This window comes from Opisthocomus hoazin, chromosome 2 (genome assembly GCF_030867145.1).
Source record: "Opisthocomus hoazin isolate bOpiHoa1 chromosome 2, bOpiHoa1.hap1, whole genome shotgun sequence".
Taxonomy (NCBI): Eukaryota; Metazoa; Chordata; class Aves; order Opisthocomiformes; family Opisthocomidae; genus Opisthocomus; species Opisthocomus hoazin.
The window spans coordinates 130,329,954-130,349,525 of NC_134415.1; the positions used below are offsets into that span (position 1 = coordinate 130,329,954).

Here is a 19,572-nt window from a genome sequence, read left to right on the forward strand (position 1 = left end):
GGAAGATGGGGCCAAAATTTTCAGTGGTGCCCAGCGACAGGACAAGGGGCAATGGGCACAAACTGAAGCCTGGGAAGTTCCATCTGAACATGAGGAAGAACTTCTTCCCTCTGAGGGTGACGGAGCCCTGGCACAGGCTGCCCAGGGAGGTTGTGGAGTCTCCTTCTCTGGAGATATTCAAGGCCCACCTGGACAAGGTCCTGTGCCCCCTGCTCTGGGTGACCCTGCTTGGGCAGGAGGTTGGACTGGGTGACCCACAGAGGTCCCTTCCAACCCCTACCATGCTGTGATCCTGCGATTCTGTAATGAAAGCATATTGAGATCTAGATAGATGACTGGCATGCAGGACACCCTTGCTCACCAACACAGCGCCAAGATGTCCATGTCAGGTACGCAGTGCTCAGCACATGCCTTTTATTCCATGTTGCTCTCCCCTGAGGAACAGCTTCTGTTGTCCTTTTATTCCTGCAATTCTCAGCTGCCTTGGGCTGCATTCCAGTTTTAGTGGTACCTACAGCTGGTTGTGGTTTAGTGCTGTCATACTGCTTCTAAGGCAGGAGAGAGGAGCTGGGTTTCTTTTGCTGCTATGAAATACAGAGATGGAACAAAGAGTGTAAACAGAACAGGGGAAACATCTTGGAGCTGACACTGTATATGTCACTCGTATAATGTGAAACATTTATATAACCTCTTTTCATTACAGTCTTTAACAAATGTATTATTTATTCCCTGGCAGAAACCCTGTTAATGCCTGTGCAAACAGTTTCCACAGTAGGCTCAGGTACTGTGATAATTTTACCAAGCAAAATGGTCTTAATACAGATGTGGCCTGAATAACCTGTCCGTGGCCATACCATCAGTCTAGGAGGGAGCAGGGGCTTGGACTCAAGACTTCCAGTTACTAAGTCAGAGCCGTAGTCAGCAGCCAGCCTTTTTGTCTCAGGTAAACACTCTGTTTCTGAGTCTGTGACTCCACAACCTCACAATCAGGAGCTCTGCTTACTAGCGCTTAAGGGAATTTTTAATGAGTATCAGAAGCAGACATTGAATGATCATTTCTGTTGGATAGGTTGTTAGTGGAGAATTGCCTTACTTTTTTCAAAGTAATGGTAGGCTTGTGCAATGTAAACTACACGGAAATTGCCCATCATGAAAAGATGTGCTTAGCTGCTCGATTGTTGGATGAAAATAGGGAATTACTCAGACATGCCTCTTTGTTATTAGCAAGCATTAATAAAATGCCTGGCATGATACATCAGAAAGGGACAGGCCAGGAAATAAGCTTCTAATTATCTGTGGAAAAAGTCCAGCCCAATATGCTGTCTGGTCCTGAAATTCAATGCTCCTGTTAGCTGTATAAACAGCAAGATTTAAAAACAAACAAGGCAGAAGAATCCCCAAAATTGTTGATGTAGTCTCTTGCAGCAATGGGTTCCAGTGGTGCTGATGCATAGCATAAAAGGGCATTTACTTCCTTTAATCAGTTGTGATTGTATTTTGCAGTTCAGTTAACTATCCTTTTATTCTTGTTACAAGAAGATAAAGAAAAGTATCTTCATCTTCTCTACAATTATGGTTTTTATTTTGTCTTACTTTCCTCTCTGTGCGAAGTGTGAAGCTTTTTCATTCTCTTTGCATGGAAATTTTCCAGGTTTATGATTTATGTTACCTGTTCTGAACTCATTCCTCCTTCTGCTGTGCTGAATAAAACCAGACACACTCTTCAACGCTGCAGAGAACCCAAAAAACTTCTACTCCCTCCTTGTTACTGCTGCTTTAATGTAGCAACAGGTGTTCATCGTATCTCCTCCAACACAATTTCTTTCCTGCAGGAGTGGTCAGGCCTTGCACCAGGCTGCCCAGGGCAGTAGGGGAGTCCCCATCCCTGGAGGGGTTCAAAAACCGTGTAGATGTGGCACTTCAGGACATGGTTAGCAGGCGTGGGGGTGTTGGGTTGATGATTGGGCTTGAGGAGCTTAGAGGTCTTTTCCAACCTTTATGATTCTGTGATCACTGTGCACAGTTTTCTGGCGTGGCAGTTTGTTTCCTGACATTCAGTCTGAGTGAACGGGGAATGTACTATCCCTCTGTTATGAGCAAGAAATGTGGGCTAGAGTGCTTCAGGCTTGTAGCAATGGATTTGGACATCAGTTCCTACTAGCGTTAATGTGAACGGAGTGTCCAGATTCTTGCACAAGCTTTTGAAGTCTCATCTGGAGCCTTTTAGCGGCGCACAAGCTAAAAGTGCTTCTTTTTAAAGGCATTTCCCTGTGATCACTGGGGTAAGAGTTGCTGTGACTCTGTTGGGGGGAGTTAGGATCTGGAGCAGGACTTTGCGTTCCAGCCAGTGATTTCTCAGGAGGAAAACTGGGGAAGAGGAGTGGAGAAACAGCCAGTTAGGGACGGGATGGATCGCTCTGTGGGTGGCTCTCCCCTACGCTTAAACGGAAGTGGCGATGCAATTTTTCACCAGCACCTACTGTGATGGGGAAGAGAGAAGGAGCTCAAACTGACGTAACGTTGGAAGCCTCTGCAAAGGTGAAAACTGGAGTTTCCAAACGTTTGTGGATACAGCAGGCTGGCCAAGGGAGGTGGTGGCTTCCACTTCCAAGGTACTGCATCAGTTATATTCTAGGATCAACTGTCTAAATAGGCTTAGATTTAAGCTCCACAATGCCTACCTGAAATGCTGTGGAGCATTAATCAGTGGTTTGGTTTGTTTTGTTTAGAAATGTTATTCTGGTATCCCAGGACTTGTGGTGTTTTACCAAATTCCTGAGCACATGGGAATGTCCCACCCTGACACAGCCACAGCTGAGGAATTAGCCAACTCCCCGAGCATTTCAGTGGGAACCATGAATCCTACACTCTGCACCATCCCTTTTGTGGAGGTAGAGACTTTAGAAGTGAATAGTTGAATTGTTCTAGCAAGACAAAAGGAGAAGCTTTCGCTCCTATTCCTTTCTGCTTGATCTTTACGTAGACAATTTCAGGCTGTAAGATAAGTGAATCCAGACTTCTCTAAACGTCTGCAACAGAAAAATTTGAGAGGTAATGTGTATTGATCAGTATTTGCTAGTGGAGGAAGAATTTGGATTTACTGTCCTCTTATTAAGGATTCTGTTAGCAACATCTAAGAGAAATGGCTAATAAAAGCCTCTTTCTCTGACTCAAAAAATCACCAGGGTGGGAGTAATATCGATTCTGTGGTCTTAAATACTAGCATTTGTCTTCTTTGTATTTGATTCCCTCCTCCACATACCAGCTCCTGCGTAACACATTCAAAGCAATAAATACCTGGGCCCAGGTGATTGTATAGCATTATGTTTTGTCTTATAGTATAATGTAGAATTAGGTCCCCGTTAGTGTTGGTCTTTTGAAGGGAGTGAGGGAGGTGAAGTAATAAATGCATCACTCATTCGCTGATAAGAACCACATCTGCTCAAAATTCTGGATACAAAACACAGCACACACACAAACACACAGAATAAATAGCAGTGTATTTTGGCTCACTTCTATAAAGGGTACACAAAGGCTCTGGAGATTTATCCTGTTTATAGCAGCAGTTGCTGACCCTGTAAATCAGGTCCACCGCTTTAGAGGGAAGCATAACCATTTGGGACTTAAAAAAAACCACAGCTCTCCTCAGTCTCGGTTCAGTACTTTACCATCCTCTATCTCTTAAGCTTTCAGTCAATAATGGTTCTTTCTGTAGAAGGATGCTCTCAATGTTGCTTTGGGTTTCCAGAAATCGGTCCCGTTTTGAAAACGTGGGCTGGCTAAATGCCAGGCGTTGGTTTTGGCCCAGGCTTGGTCCAGGCTGGAGATCTGAGCATGACACGGTAGTGACTGTTGTGCTTATACAACCCATCTCCTCTGTAGGTGTAAAAGACCTGCACAAATCATTACAAATCTAGTCCCCTGAATGATTTGTGAAATTTTGTTGGACCAGTTTTGCAAGTTCCGCTCCGTATATTTTAGATTGGGTAATTAGAAAAGCCTTTGCTCTAGGCACTAAAATCTACCAGCTGCTTTATCGCTGGAGCGAGTAGAATGCCTCTAAACTTGTTTTTGTAGCTTTTCACCCCTGCTATGTCCAGCTGTGAGAATCGGAGCTTGTGAGTTAAGGTATGCAGCTTCAGTAGACTTAGCAGAAAAGATCTGCCAATAGAAGTGCACCCTCATTAAGTTTGCCGACGACACCAAGCTGTGCGGTGTGGCTGACACGCCGGAGGGAAGGGATCACATTCAGAGGGGCCTGGACAGGCTGGAGAGGTGGGCCTGCGTGAACCGCAGGAAGTTCAACAAGGCCAAGTGCAGGGTCCTGCACGTGGGTCGGGGCAATCCCAAACACAAGCACAGGCTGGGCGGGGGGTGGCTCGAGAGCAGCCCTGAGGAGAAGGACTTGGGGGTGCTGGTGGATGAGAAGCTCACCATGAGCCGGCAATGTGCGCTTGCAGCCCAGAAAGCCAACCGTGTCCTGGGCTGCATCCAGAGCAGCGTGGCCAGCAGGGCGAGGGAGGGGATTCTGCCCCTTTACTCCGCTCTCACGAGACCCCACCTGGAGTCCTGCATCCAGCTCTGGAGCCCCCAACACAAGAAGGACATGGATGTGTTGGAGCGGGGCCAGAGGAGGCCACAAAGATGATCTGAGGGCTGGAGCACCTCTCCTGCGAGGACAGGCTGAGGGAGTTGGGGCTGTTCAGCCTGGAGAAGAGAAGGCTCCAGGGTGACCTTAGAGCAGCTGCCAGTGCCTGAAGGGGCTACAGGAAGGATGGAGAGGGGCTTTGCACAAGGGTAGGTAGTGATAGGACAAGGGGGAATGGCTCTAAACTAAAAGAGGGCAGATTTAGATGAGATATTGGGAAGAAATTCTTCCCCATGAGGGTGGTGAGGCCCTGGCCCAGGTTGCCCAGAGAAGCTGTGGCTGCCCCCTCCCTGGCAGGGTTCAAGGCCAGGTTGGATGGAGCTGTGAGCACCCTGGTCTGGTGGAAGATGTCCCTGCTGATGGCAGGGGGGTTGGAACCAGATGATCTTTAAGGTCCCTTCCAACCCAAACCGTTCTATGATTCTAAGATAAGAAGAAAAGATGAAAAAAAATAATCACCACACCTCAGGACATGGTGCTGAGTATCCAATACATGTCCCTTTTCCCTCCTGAGTTAGCACCCCAGTTAGAAGCAGTGCACCCGGTGTTACATAGATGTTTTTGTTGCTGGAAATAAAAAAAAAAGATAATTAAAAAGAATAACACACACAAAAGCCAAGGTCCTGAAAACTGGATTAGAGCTCCTGTTCGCTCTGCAAAGTGATAGGAAGGGATGTGAAGCTTCCATAGTGCTTTGAAGAGAATACAGCTTTTATGTTTATAAACAACGAACATTTGTATAGGTGTAGCAGTGGAACCGTCTGTTGAGAATGCTTTTGCACAGAGAGTGCTGCTCTCACATTTTAACGAAGATTTGAATGCTGTATACAAATATATATAATCCTAAGGAACCTGTGAAACAGGATGCTGGAAGAACAGTCTGTGATTTTCAGAAGTGTGTTACATAAATGCTAGCTGTAAAAATGCCTTTCACTCAGCCAAGTTTGTTTAAACCACAAAGTTTTGCCCTGGAATGTCACATGTCCCATTTAATGTTTGAAGTAGAAATTGTCCCCTTCTTCCAGTTTACCCAATTGAAACTGCTTTTGCAACTTCAGTTTTGAGGCCTTTGGCTTCCTGAAAAGAAAAAAAAAAACCAGCATGGAAAAGCTTTGTGGGGCCATTTCCTACCCATTCTTTTAAATGCCAGTATTTTACGAGATCAAATTTGTTTCGCCCATTGTCTGCTAAAATGCAGTTTTTAGTACTGAAGCTAAGTTTAGATTCTAAATATTGCACGCCAGATGTGTTAATCAGAAATCTTTACCAGTCTTAATTGCAGAAATGTTTTCAAGATTCAGTGCATATTAACTGCCAGAGCAGTTATTGGATTTTTTTTTCAGATTTCCCTCTTGAGGATTAAATAGGAATTTGATATTACTAGTAAGCTGCAGAAAGTGTAGTCCCTTGGCTACTTCCTCCATGACCCAGGGATCCACGTGGAAACACCGGGCTGTGTCCACCTACAGCTTCCATCTTACGTCAGACCCCAGAAGGAATGGTACCAACCCCATTCCATGCAGGGAACTGATTGTGCCCATGTACTAAGGCAGTAATTATGCCCCTGTACTGGGCACTGGTGAGGCCCCACCTCGAGTGCTGTGTTCAGCTTTGGGCCCCTCACTCCAGGAAGGACATGGAGGGGCTTGAGCGTGTCCAGAGCAGGGCAGCGAGGCTGGGGAGGGGTCTGGAGAACAAGTCTGATGGGGAGCGGCTGAGGGAGCTGGGGCTGCTCAGTCTGGAGAAGAGGAGGCTGAGGGGGGACCTCATCACTCTCTACAGCTCCCTGACAGGAGGGTGTAGTGAGGGAGGGTTGGTCTCTTCTCCCAAGTAACCAGCGATAGGACGAGAGGCAATGGCCTCAAGTTGCATCAGGGGAGGTTTAGATTGGAGATTAGGAAAAATGTGAAGTGGTCAGGCCTTGGACCAGGCTGCCCAGGGCAGTGGTTGAGTCCCCATCCCTGGAGGTGGTCAAAAACCAAGTAAATCTGGCACGTGGGGACATGGTTTAGCAGGCATGGGGGTGTTGGGTTGACAGTTGGACTTGATGATCTTAGAGGGCTTTTCCAACATTAATGATTCTATGATTCCAGCCATCTAGCTGTTTCACATCAGTTACAAACAGGACGTGTGGGAAGTCAGATGCAAAATCACAGCAAAATATTTGTGGTTAGGAACTTGAAGGAGATCAAACTCAAGGAAGCTAAGGAGGAAGATATAAATATTGGCACCTGTGTGCAGCCAACTTGCTGTTATTGAAAGGGTATTGAGGGTACGGTTGCACACAGCCTGTTCTAGCACCAAAGCATATCTTTATGTGGTGACAGCTAGAAGCTGAGTAGGGTTGATTCTTTTGTTCAGTGATGCTAAATTCAATTAAGAACCTAATTGTGTGATGACCTCAAGTGCTGAAGTGCTTTGTTGTGCATGAGTTGTTAAGAGGCTCAGAGACGCATCAGAATTCTGAGCTTTCTGGTCATTTCCGCGCAGGCACACTGTCTTGAGTTAGGTCTACCATGGTAAAAAGTAACAAATAGAAGAGAATCTGAATTACAGCTTTGAGAGACCAGAAAAGTTGCTTATGGTAATGTTCTTTCTTAGTTCCTCTTTTAAAAATCAAATATGTTGCAATGAAGAGGAATGTCCTGAAAGACAAAGGCGTGATCCATACATACAGCATGTTGTGACATGTAGCGAAGAACATGCTGTTTGCTAATTAGTGCTATCGTCTGGGATTCTGCGGCACGACAGCTGCAGAAACACGTTGCTGAACCGTGCATATGTGAATTCTGTGTTTTGAGCAGTGCTGCAATGCCTGGCAGGAGACAGCAACGTATGGAGAGATCTTTGGTGAACAGTCTCACCTCCTCTAGATACTGGCCGACAAAGGAAGTACTGTTCCTCTCTTTCACACTTTTTATTTCTGTGCATGTTCTTAGTTGTTCAGGGTGTGATTTCATTGTGTTAAATTGCATACTTTTTAAGAAAACTGTATTTACAGTTATTTTCAGGCTGGGGATGGAAGCATATACCTGCCAGGAAAATACTTGCAAAATACTGCATGCAAGTGCTGAGCAGACTAGTCTATTAAGTTGCTTTTTAAGTTGAACCCTTGCTTTGCAGATTAGAAAACAGCGGCAGGAGAAAGCAACAAAATTCTTCTTCAGAAAGTGCCTTGATAAATAAAACTCCCCATCTTAGTAAAGAAATCTGTTCCACATGCATAGCTGATTACACTCTGTTTCCCAGCTCTAGCGACAAGTACTGCTTAGTGCTCTCAGTTCTGTGTTATTACCAGTTTCAGTGACAGTTAAGGGAGGGCAAGTCAGGCTGTTCTTTGTATGTTTTGTCAGAGGATTTGACTTCATGTGAACCTGGTATGCCAATGAAACTCATCACAACATACTGCTGAAGGCAAAATTGCCTGGTGCTACTGGGATGCAAGAAAACCAGGTTCAACATCAGTGCCCAGAGCTCCTCATAGACATGGCAAATAGGAAAAAGTAGCTTGTTTTGAATTTGGCAGCTGAGCGCTCTGGTTGCTCCAGCAGACTCTAAGCAGGGAGTGTTTGCAGAGTTTCCTCGCTGTTACCTTACTGCTGGTACCAAAGAAATGAGAGCAAGGACTTGGAGGCACCTGGCCCCATACTCTGACTTCCTTTTCATAACATTTGGGACAGTCATGACTAAATCTGTTGGAAAACCATGGGGATATGCAGGAAGGGACTCTGTGATGAATTAGAAATAAACTGTAGAATATTTATAATCTCATATAAATAAACACACTGAACTACAGAGCACAGAGGCATGAAAAGTTTGTAATGTCTGGATTTTTGTTTTGATTTCAGCTCATTCAGACAAACAAATTGAAACATTATCCCAGCATCCATGGAGACTTCAGCAATGACTTCAAGCAGCCATGTGTTGTGTTCACTGGACATCCCTCTCTTAGATTTGGGGACGTGGTTCATTTCATGGAGCTATGGGGAAAATCTAGCTTGAACACTGTTATATTCACGGGTAAGTAAAATGCAGTTATCTTTATCAAATTAACAATAGATTGTGCACTCTGGTTAAGTGTGGCCACATCCTAGGGGCTTTACTCATTTGTTCCGGGGCAGAAGTTTCTGACTTCGGTAGGAGCTCATCCAAATTAAGACCCCAGGATTGACTGTAGGGACAAATGTAATTATTGTGCCATTTAATTGATTTTAGTCCTGCGGAGCCAACGTTTGCCATGCAGAGTCCATTCCTGCCATTTCTAAGCAAAACCTTTGTTATGCACAGCAGTAAAATGCCTGCAGGAAATTAATTTTTGGATTAAAAGCAGCTGGCTGCAAGTTAAACCCAGGCAAGACCTAATTGATGCTGGTCAGAAAGGAGAAACACTTCTTCTCTGTATTCTGTTGGAAACACAAACCTTGCCTCATCCTTTCTCCTGCCCTTTCATCAAAACCTCAGGCAACCAGACAGTCTGTTTCTAAAGTTGTTGCTGTCATCTCTGCTGTTTCAGAAGTGTGCACCCCATACAGACCTGGCAGTAGTGATCTATGCTGTTGCTGCCTTTTGGCTGAGCTTTTTTCATGCCAGACAGGCACATTTGTATCTGAAGCTGAAGGTACAGCTCTAGCTAATACCCGGGGGAGCCGTTTCTTTTCTCAATGAGTCAGGCTGCCAGGGGCACAACAGGTCTTTTAAGTTCCTCCGCTTCTCCCAGTCTGCTTCTGGTGCTGACTCTACTTTTAATGGATTTAATGAATCAAGCCCTATCTCCCTCAGAATGAGCTGTGGTCTGAGATCCACAGGGCAGCTGCATCCTGGGACCACACCAATCATTAACAGCAAGACCGGGTATTTCAGAGAGAATGTGAAGCTTTCATGAAATCTATTAGAGGGGATATCTTCCAGAGTTTGATCTCCTTAAAAATACTTCAAGGCCTTGCCTCAAACTGACATGCTGTCCAGGTGCCTCCTCTTTATACCCAATGCATCATCCAAACAGAACCCTACAACAGGCACTCTTCAGCTCTGAGAAGGGAAATAATCCTTTAAGCCAGTGCTACTGGTTTTATGTATAACAAGCTCTGATATAATTGCCAATGAGTTATATATAACTTGGCCAGATAAAAAAGGTGTGGATTTTGGACTAGGACAAAGTAATTAGAAATGGGGAGGAGAACACTGAGTAACTGATCAAACCTACTCCCGCAGCAAAGGCGTGATGGAGTCCCACTGTTAAGCTTATTTTCCTCTTCTTTTTAGTGAATAGGACTGCTGGAAAGCACATAACCTCCTAAAGAAAAGAGAATTGGGAAGGGGTTATTTCCTTCCTTCTTTGTTTTCTTAACTGTGGACTTGAGGCTAGTGATGAGCAAGTCCCTTTGACTCTTTCACAATATTGGTACCACAAAGTGTCACTGTATCATGATACTTTTAAACCAATTTGGAAAGATTTAGCAAAGTGTGTCATTAGCCCTGCTGCAAGGGGAGGGAAGATACAAGGGGGTTCCTGCTGAGCAGGTAAGACACTTAAATCTAGACTGTGTTTGGGCTTGGAAGTGGTGCGTGGTACCACAGCACTAACGTCATAGCTGTTACGGTACCCATCACTCCTGACCTTGGAAGTAGTTTCGGGAGATATGCCTTAATTACAGTAATTGGTAAAACTGAAATATAGATATGCATTACCTTGAAAATAGTGAATTCTACTCCATTTGGGAGTTCAATTAAAACCAGGGTGTATAGACCCTCTGCCAGGTTGTGCAGAGGAAATCAGTGGCATAAAGCATGTTCTGAATGTGCTACCCGCCGTCAGCGAGGGTGACAGAGACTGGCCTTTAATGGCAAGAACTCTTATTCTGTGCCTTCTGGTAAGGAGAGCTAATTGACCTTTCAGTATTAAAATGTAATCTTTCTGTGAAATGAGGGAATAGAGCCGTCCTCTATTAGAGCATAGCCCTGACAAGTTGTTAAAGCAGCTGAATGGCGGTCGTAACGACCTGTGGGTACATTAGGTCATGAGCTTTGAGACTCGTTCCCAGTTTATACTCCAAATAAAATGCCAGTTGAGATCTGCTTTGGTTGTAGTGACCTTGGAGTGCGCAGTGATTCCAGGTGCTTGTGGTGGTTTGTTTCCTAAATTTGTCTTAGCCGTGGCTTTTCGACTGCAGCTTCTCCCTCTGTCTGTAGGCATATCCACTCGGCAGGACGCTCCTGCTTCCTCATGGCTGGCGCAGCTGGAACAAAGACAGCTTTGTCTGCAGAAATTCCGAGCAGATTAAATTCTTCTGTTCGTAGTATCTCCAGTGGAAATCTGAAGCACCTCCACTGATGCACAGGATTTTTATTATTTAATTATCTAGCTTCTCCTGTCTTAAGACAAAATCTCCTGTAGCTATGAAATAAATTTGGTCCATTGAAACAGTATGTGATAGCAGATGATGTTCTAGCTTTTCCTCTGCAAGACTCCTAGTTTCTAGTAATTAGGACCTTTGAGCACCAGGCCGTGCGGTATTGTTATCATGAGACTGCTTGTTCAGTCCACAGGAGCTAGGTGGTCTCCACCTTTCCAATTTGTAATGTAAAAAACAACTACGAGAGAATATAGAGTAAAACAGCAGCTGCGGCCAGTGGACAGGACACCAGCTGTGAGTGAGCTGTTGTGCTGCTCTGCTTGCTTGTGTCATCTGCGAATGTTCCCGCTGAAGCAGTACTGAATACATTATTGATTAAAAATATTGAATGCCACTAAGCTGCAAAGAAATTGTAAAAGAAAACATGGTAGAAAGAAGTCTGCTTCTTGCTCTGTCTCTGATAACAGCAATGCTTTAAAAACTAGCTCTCTAGGAGATCCTAAAAACAGCTCGTGTGTGCCGCATTAGTGCTGTACAGTGGAAGATTTTATAACTCAGTGTCACACAGTAGTAAATCAGATGTCTTGGGGGAAGAGCTAAAGACCTGTAATTCTGTTAGAAAAAGTCAATATGTGTCCTTGACAGGCGCTGTCTCCCATACGACAGGTGACTTTGGGTTTTTGGTAGTTTCAAAGCAGCTATTCCTTTATGTCACATGAGTTCACTATCAGACTAGCTCAAGTTTTGTTTTTCACACGTTCTAAATCTTCAAAGTCCTCTGTTAGAATTCCTTCATTAGAATTTCTCCCTTTTCCAAGGCTACTTATGTTCTTATTAGTTGTTCAGAGGGACAGTAGACTGGATGCCATTTTGGGTATCTGTAGATTATCTGAACCTACTGGGTCAAAAATACTTAGTCTGAACAGGTGCTGCCTCATGGCATTCTCAGGTACAAGCAGTCAGATTTCTGTGTCGTCCACAACCCTAGATGGGATGGCAAAGCTCTCTTCTGATAACTTTTTAAACTTACCATTTGCAATTTCACTATACATCTCTAGCAGAGGACCTGTGCCTGACTAAAGTTTTCTGGTTTCCCCAAGGAGTTTTAAAATGCCTTTGGACTGAACTATAATTGACCACTGATCATTCTTCAACTAGCTGCTATCTCAGTATTCTTATTTTTAAACTATTATTCATTGCTATTAAACTTACTCCCATTAAGTCCCATTTTTCACATTGATATTTTTAGGCTTTGTTTCATTGCCACTAACACATCTGCTTTTAACTAGCGTGGCTTTTTGCCCAGTGTAATTTTTATTTTATGTTTGTGGATTCGTGGCTTTTTGGGCATCTAGTAAGATATTCTTGTACAATTATCATTTTTTGTTAATATTTCTCACTTTGATGTTCCCAGGCAGTTATTCTGACAATTGCTTTAAACTTGGGAAAATTATCCCTTTGACAGTTCCAAACATATGTATCGTTGGCTGATGCTATATTCTGTTCTCACAGGGTAAATATAACCACATCATGATCACTGGTACTTAGCCAGCAGCAGTTTTTAGGGCTAGCAATTAACTTATATTTATCAGTAGAAGAAAGCCCAATATTGAATGTCGGCTGCCATGCTGGGCGCTGAACTTCCTGTGGTAAAGTTTTAAGGACATTTTTTCCTGTTGTCTACATGAGAAATCCAGCCAGTGCTCTCCTCAGGGTGATGTAAGACCATAGAAATGTCTGCCTAAATCTAGACTGAAGTCTCTGTATTTAGGTTTCCTTTAAGTTCATCCTTTTACACAGCCTGAGCAGATACCAGAGAGATACCTCAAACTGGATTCTGGCGAGGCTTGGTGGTTCGCAACTGTGCTTCACTCTGCTGGTTGTCCTTTGAGGCCCTGTGCTTCAGAATAGTCTAGCAGATAAGTCTTTCATGCATCCCTTTCTCTTTTTCTCATTCTGTACTTACCAAACTAATACCAATTTTTCTTTTTCTTGCATTTCCATTATGCGATCCATCCCACAGTTAGGTAGCTAGTGATGGCATAAGCTTTTCCATGTCAGTAGTTGGTGGCCCCCAGAATCAAGTGGCTACCTGTATGCTACAGTGTGTCACGTCAGAGACCTTCGTTTTTCATTCACCAAATTTTTCTGTAGTATTCTAAATGCAGTATTACTCTCTGTGTGAGTAGAAGTCCATTCAGCGCGTGACTTTTCCCCGGCAAACCTCTGATCTGATTTTTATAAGTCAATAATAAGAGTGCAAAGGGAAGTTGAGACTTGCTAGGTCTAATCAAGATTCCAGCTAATAAAGTTATCACAGCCCGTCTCTCCTCCTGGATAGCCCCTGTCGTGAGCAACCTTCAGTTCGTCCTGGCCTGAGCCAGGCTGGCGCAACTGTAAAAAGCCCAATTGCCTGTCCCTTCAACGGGAGGGCTCCGTGCAGGTCCTCTTGGGTTGTGTTAAAATTTGGACCCACCAGTCTAAACCTGGAACTTCGATTAAAAATAACCCCACATACATATATACTGTAAGGAAAAGGGGGAGTTGGGAGGCAGCGTGGCTGTAGCAGAGGACATTGGTACAGGCTTATCAAAATACAGTCTTTATGCTGCATTTTTGTCATAGTGAAAAACAAGCTGACATTTGGGTTACCTTATGATACCAAAAATGTATACATCTTGCTTTCTTTTACAGGATCTGATTAAACATACGAGATTATGTTTTTGTCTTGATTAAATTTGTTATAAAAATCATGCAATAATGTGTTCAAATGGAATAGTATTGCTTGGTTGCTTGATTAAGGTAAGACTAATTGTGGGCATAATTTTCATCAAATTAACTGAAAATAACGGGTGGGGGAAGGAAGAAGAGAGATCTGTACAGAACTAACATTGCTGAACAAAAGCTTGTCTAGGCTGGAATGTGGAATCAGAGAGGAACTGGGCCATCTTTGTTCTTAACAGGCATTCAGTGTTTTCAACATTTCTCTTTTCAGAACCAGACTTCTCTTATCTGGATGCCCTGGCTCCTTATCAGCCTTTGGCGATGAAATGTGTTTACTGTCCCATTGACACAAGACTGAATTTTATTCAGGTGTCTAAACTACTCAAAGAAGTCCAGGTAATGAACTTCTGTTGCCTTTTTGTAGGTTTCTTCACACACCTAAAATAAATAGGTTGATTGTGAACAACTGTTAGGTTAAACAGTAGCAAAATCAAGACAATACCCAGATCCTTTTTTGCATGAGAGAGCACACAGCATGAGCTCTGCTTTATCATCCTGCTCCAAAATGAATACGGAGTGATGGCCAATTTCTGCACAGAGTGCTGGAAGATCCTGACAAGCTTAAAGCACAGAGCAAATGGTGTGTACAATCCTTTCCTCCTTTTTAGGTACATATAGTCATAATCACCTTTTCATGTTTGTATAAACAAGCCTGGAGGTGTCTAATACAGTCTTAATGTAAAGGGTACCAAATGCTGAGTATCCTCAGCACCCTCAGCTTTAACCCCTTCTCTGCTCTTTATCCTGCAGTTGATACTTGCTTTGGTCCTGGCACTGCTGTTCTGGAGTTCCACTCCCATGTTTCTTCCAAATCCACTGCTTTCCTTACTCCATTTGCAAAACCCAGACGACTTCTGTCTAGGAGCAAGGCCAGAACATTCACGTAGTCTCTGCTTTCCCATTTTGGCTGTAGCGGCCTCTCATTGTCCCTCCAATTTGTTTCTAATGAAATTTGCTTTCTGACTCATGACGTAATTAAAATAATACCCAGGTTTCTTCCTGCCTGAGCTTTTCCCTTTGATCTGTCTTCAACTTGCTGAACACAAGAATACATATTCTTCCAAACCTCATAACAATGTCTACGTCGTTTTATCTGTTGTTGGTGGTGTTTTATTTATTGTTCTGTGACCCGGCTTGTCGCTGCACAACTGATAGCAATTGCCATTGCCTGTGTTTCTGACAAGCACCTTCTTCCATGTTACTACTGAAGTATAATACTGTTTCCAAAACAGTTTGCAAGAAATACTGTCTTGTCCTTTGGCTTCTTTCAATCCTGCAGCGATCCGTGTGGCAACCAGCCTGTTTATTCTTTGTTAAGATGTTGCTGACAAGTGGTGAAAACTCAAGAGCTGCTTATTTTGCTAATGGTTTTGCAGCCTTGCACATTGATACATCTGCCTCACCCCATGCCATTTTGTGATATTCTCCACCACTTCTGCCGTTGGCTCCCATTTTAGATGGCAAGGGTTTGGAAGATAGAGCTATTGAGTATTCTTTTTTTTCTCTCCTGACGGCAGCTAGCATGACTGCTGATATTGAAGTGATGATTAAAGACACAAATTTGAGCCTTGTTGCTCTGGGCACTGTTGTATACAAAGCAAAGACTGCCTGCTCCTTGACCAGTTTGTTCCAATCCTGACTGGATCTTCCGGATTGCATCTTTTGGGTGTTGTTTTCATACAAATTAATCAGCTTGCTAACAACAATCTGCAAACGTCCTGATGGCAAGGATTACTACTGGAGGGCAGTGCACAGAATGAACCGAACATTTTTGTAAGTCACCGCGCTCTTCTTTTCCAGCCTCTCCACGTCGTTTGCCCGGAGCAGTACACTCAGCCGCCACCCACGCAGTCTCATCGCACAGACCTGATGATAGACTGCCAGCCTCCGCCCATGTCCTACCGCAGAGCCGAGGTGCTGACTCTTCCCTACAAGCGGCGCTACGAGAAGATCGAAATCATGCCAGAAGTGAGTAATAAAAGTGGGGAAAAAGGTGGTGGCTTCCTGCTCGTACAGCCAGATTCAAGCTACTGCTTCCGTAGCCCCTTCGACTGAAGGTATCTTGTGGCTGTGATTGACTGTTGACTATCATCATGTAAAGCACTTTCAAGTGGAGGACTAAGAAGGAAGTATTTTTGAGAGAGAATTTCACCATGTAAACTAATGGGAATTGAAAGAAAATGTTGTGGGCAAGCAAAAAATATGTTCAGGTTAATTGTCCTTTGCAAAGATATATCACATCTCAAAATACAGAACGAAGGGCAATCTCTGCGAGCCACCTGTGAGGCAAGCCAGTCATCTCCACTTTAAGCATGAGTAAGTTGAGGCACTGCAGTTTGAATTAGTGGCCCAGGGCTGTGGAAAGGATCCAAAAAATCTAGGAGTTAGTAGCCAGGAGTTGTGTTTCTCCTTCCCCAGCTGTACCTGCCATGAGAAATACCCTTTCCCTTGAGGAGCAATATTCAGGCTTCTGTTAAGGGCGTAGTAGTGAAATGGCTCGTTTGTGTTACAACAGTTTCAATAAATGGTTAATTCCTACAGACTGCTCAAGTCCAACAGGTTAATGGGTTGCCTGTAGCCATCTGTAATGTGGACTACTTATGCCCGCAACATCTATTAATAATTTATTAACCCCATGAATCAAATAGAAATGTACCCGTAATACAAAGGGTGACCCATATTCTAACAGACATGATCTTAAAATATTTTTCTGACAATTCAGTCAGCACAAGTGTGTCCTTGGATCAAAGGTGACAGTGGCTTTTTATTAGCAGGCGTTACTGCCCTTTGGAAACTGCCAAAGATGTCAGTCTGCTTTTCTTCGGAGAGCAGAGGGAGGAAGTACCCTTAGTTAAGCCAACCGTGAAGTACAGAACTGGTACCCATGTAACAAAATAACAAAATCCCCCAGCCAGTCCGCAACACCCGTTCCTGCCATTTCGCATGTCTGCTTTGTGCATCGGTTCTGGCAGGAGCCTGGCAGCTCACTGGTTAAAGGACTGCCAGAGACAAGGAGGGATTTTTTAATTAGAAAATATACTTGGATGTAACTCCATCATGTCATGTATATTTAATTGTTTGGCAAATTTGCATATTTATTGGATCCCATTAAACCTAAAACTAGTAAAACGTGGCTTCCGTTCAGCAGCATGGGAAAAACAAATTTTACTTTCTAAGTGCAGAGAGCCAGCACATGGCTTACCTATTATTTAGATTCCGCTGAAGCTTTGGGTTTTCTCCAGAAGTGTGAGGGTGTAAGTGAGCCTTTGTATGTGAGCCTTTCCCTTGTGTCAGCCCCGTGAAGGGGGTGGAGACCAGCTTTCCCTGCAAACAGAATGCAAATTAGCACAGATGCTACAGATGAATATTCACCAACCCTCTTACATTTTGAAGTTCCTGTCAAGAGGGAGTGCTATGTAAAAGACAGCTAGGCTGGTCCATGGGAGCCACAGGTTCGGTTTCCTGCCCTGTCAGAGTCTTCCTGTGTGACCAGCACAAGTCTGAACCACAAAACGCAGCTCACACTGGAAAGGGATAGCGAGGGATAGCGAAAGGACACCGAGGACTACAGAGTTCCCTGGCAGAGCTTATTAGTGCCGTGCTCATGGAGCTAGACTGCATCTGAAAACAAGTCAGTATTTCTCTTGTTAGCTTGGCAGTTTGCAGCAAGATCCCTTACATCTGAGGCTCAAGAGGCCATGTGGATTCAGCTTCATTGTCTGTCACCAATGTGGAAATGCTCTCCATTTCTCAAACCCAGATCTCGAGTGGTTTTTGGATGCTGTCTGTCACTGAAGCAAGTGGATTCTACCTATACCTCTAGGTAAAACAGTACATAGAAATAAGAGCACTTCCCAAAACTGCTGAGATGTTGGAGGGAGGATGCACTGTAGACAATGCGGTATTCATCAACCTGGGAATGGGTATCAAAGAACCACGTAGAAAATAAGAGCTGGTTTCTTTTGCATTCGTTGTAACTTGGAGAGTTCAAGCAGAAAGCTGCACAGACAGGAATATTGATGGAAATGGCCCTTTTTTCCTATAACAAATAACTTCAAATTATATTCATACAGGAGTTCTAATTTCAAAGCTATCTGTACTCAGGGAGCAGAAGTATCTCATGTGATTTTCCATGTCCAGGTATTCTCCCTGGTTCCAAAGCTGCACTTAACCAACTTGTTGCAAAAAGCTACTTGGTATGTAATGCTGCTCCTGAAAAGACTTTTTAAGACAATACAAAAATTAGAAAGACCGGATCATCTCTGAGACTTTCAGGAAAGCTGTTGTCCTTCCCCACTGGTGTCGAGAGGTAGCGTTTGCTTGCCTCAGGGGGTTCTTTGAGAGTTAGACCCGTTAGTGGTTGTGTGCGACTCGAGGCTGTTAATAGGGTGCCATTCCCCAGCACTGATGTGCTAGTCACCCTCAAAATGAGATCTTGCTCATTCTTTTAAAGGGAGCTTGCTAGAGGAATTGCAATGCCAGATTTGTAGTGATCACAGACTGTCTCCCCAGGAAAATCCCTGTTTCACCATGTGTTCGTCACATCACCGTGTGAGACTCGTTTTTGCCTCCAGCTTGACCTGCGGAGTGGTGATAAGGCATGGGAGGGGTGGTACGTTGTCTCCCACCCTCTCTGACTTTGGTCTTTGAATCTTAGCAACGTAGCTCATTGCTGCGAAGTTTAACTGTGTAATCTCTCCTACTATGTGTAACCAGTCACACCACTCAGTCCCAAAAGATCGTTGTTTGGTTTTCAAATAGATGTAAGAAGGAGGAAAAGACTGTCTTTCTCTGGGGCCTGTATTTTCTTTGATGCTAACCCCCTAAATAAGCACCTTACCTCCCTAATAATTTTTATGTGCCATCTGCATGGCTTGCCTCATTCCCTCTCTCAGCGGTAGAGCCCTGTCTGTCTGTCCCACTGCAGAGGGGTCATCAGGATGTTGGTTCTGAGAGGCAGACAGAGATGGCCAGTTGGTTTCAGGCAGGGTTTACACAGTGGTGGCTAAAAATGGCAGGAGCTTCCCCTTCTGCTGGGTGGGTTATGCAAGACAGGATTGCAGATATGATAGAAGAGGCTCCCTGGTGGAGGCTATTTACTGGTTAGCATTAACCAGCCCCTTTTCAGTAGTTTCATCCAGGAAGACTTTTTAATGGTGCCTGAATAGATAGGAATTTCCATACTGCAAGGAAAGGGCAGTTGTTTGATCTGGGCTACCACCAGCTCTAGGGTTCGGTGAAGGCTTAAGTGGCAATTGGAGAGGGTATTTTATAGCTTCTAGTAAACCTTGCAAATGCTTGTTATTTGTCAAAACCATGTCAGCCAAAAATGGAAAGATGAAATCCACCTTGGGAAAAAAAGTTAATGCTAGATCTGCTCCAGGGCTAGGACTTGGGTCTAAAGCACAGCTAAAAGTCTGATAAAAGAGCGTCTTCTTCAATGAAGTCCTGATCAGGACCCCTCCAGGGCTCTCCTGGCATCCACGGTCCTTTCTCAGAAGTGAACATGTGCTCAAACTTCTGCCTCAATTCTTAAAGCTTTTGAAAACCAAACAGTTGGCTCAGCATGGTTTCAGTCAATATAGACTGACGGTACGGTGGTGTGAAATTTCCTTTCCAAAACTGTTTCACTGGTTCAGATTCTGGCCTGTCAGACTGATGCAGATTTACTGATACTGCTGGAGCTTGTCTACATTTCAGTCACTTCACCGCAGAGCAAAGTCAGGTCAAGCAGGACTGTTGTATGGTGATGAGATTTACACTCAGAGCAGCCTTTGTTTAGAGAGA

The 19,572-nt window shown here is 44.1% G+C and overlaps 1 protein-coding gene across 3 annotated transcripts in view; it reads left to right on the forward strand.

The window, feature by feature from the left end:
- The window catches only part of INTS9 (integrator complex subunit 9), a 79,522-nt gene that overhangs the window by 45,451 nt on the left and 14,499 nt on the right, over positions 1–19,572 (forward strand). For all 3 annotated transcript variants that reach the window (XM_075415042.1, XM_075415040.1, XM_075415041.1), the window contains exons 12-14: positions 8,497–8,668; positions 13,997–14,121; positions 15,586–15,753. In XM_075415042.1, coding sequence (XP_075271157.1) covers positions 8,497–8,668; positions 13,997–14,121; positions 15,586–15,753 — 465 coding nt within the window. The remainder of the gene's footprint in view (positions 1–8,496; positions 8,669–13,996; positions 14,122–15,585; positions 15,754–19,572) is intronic.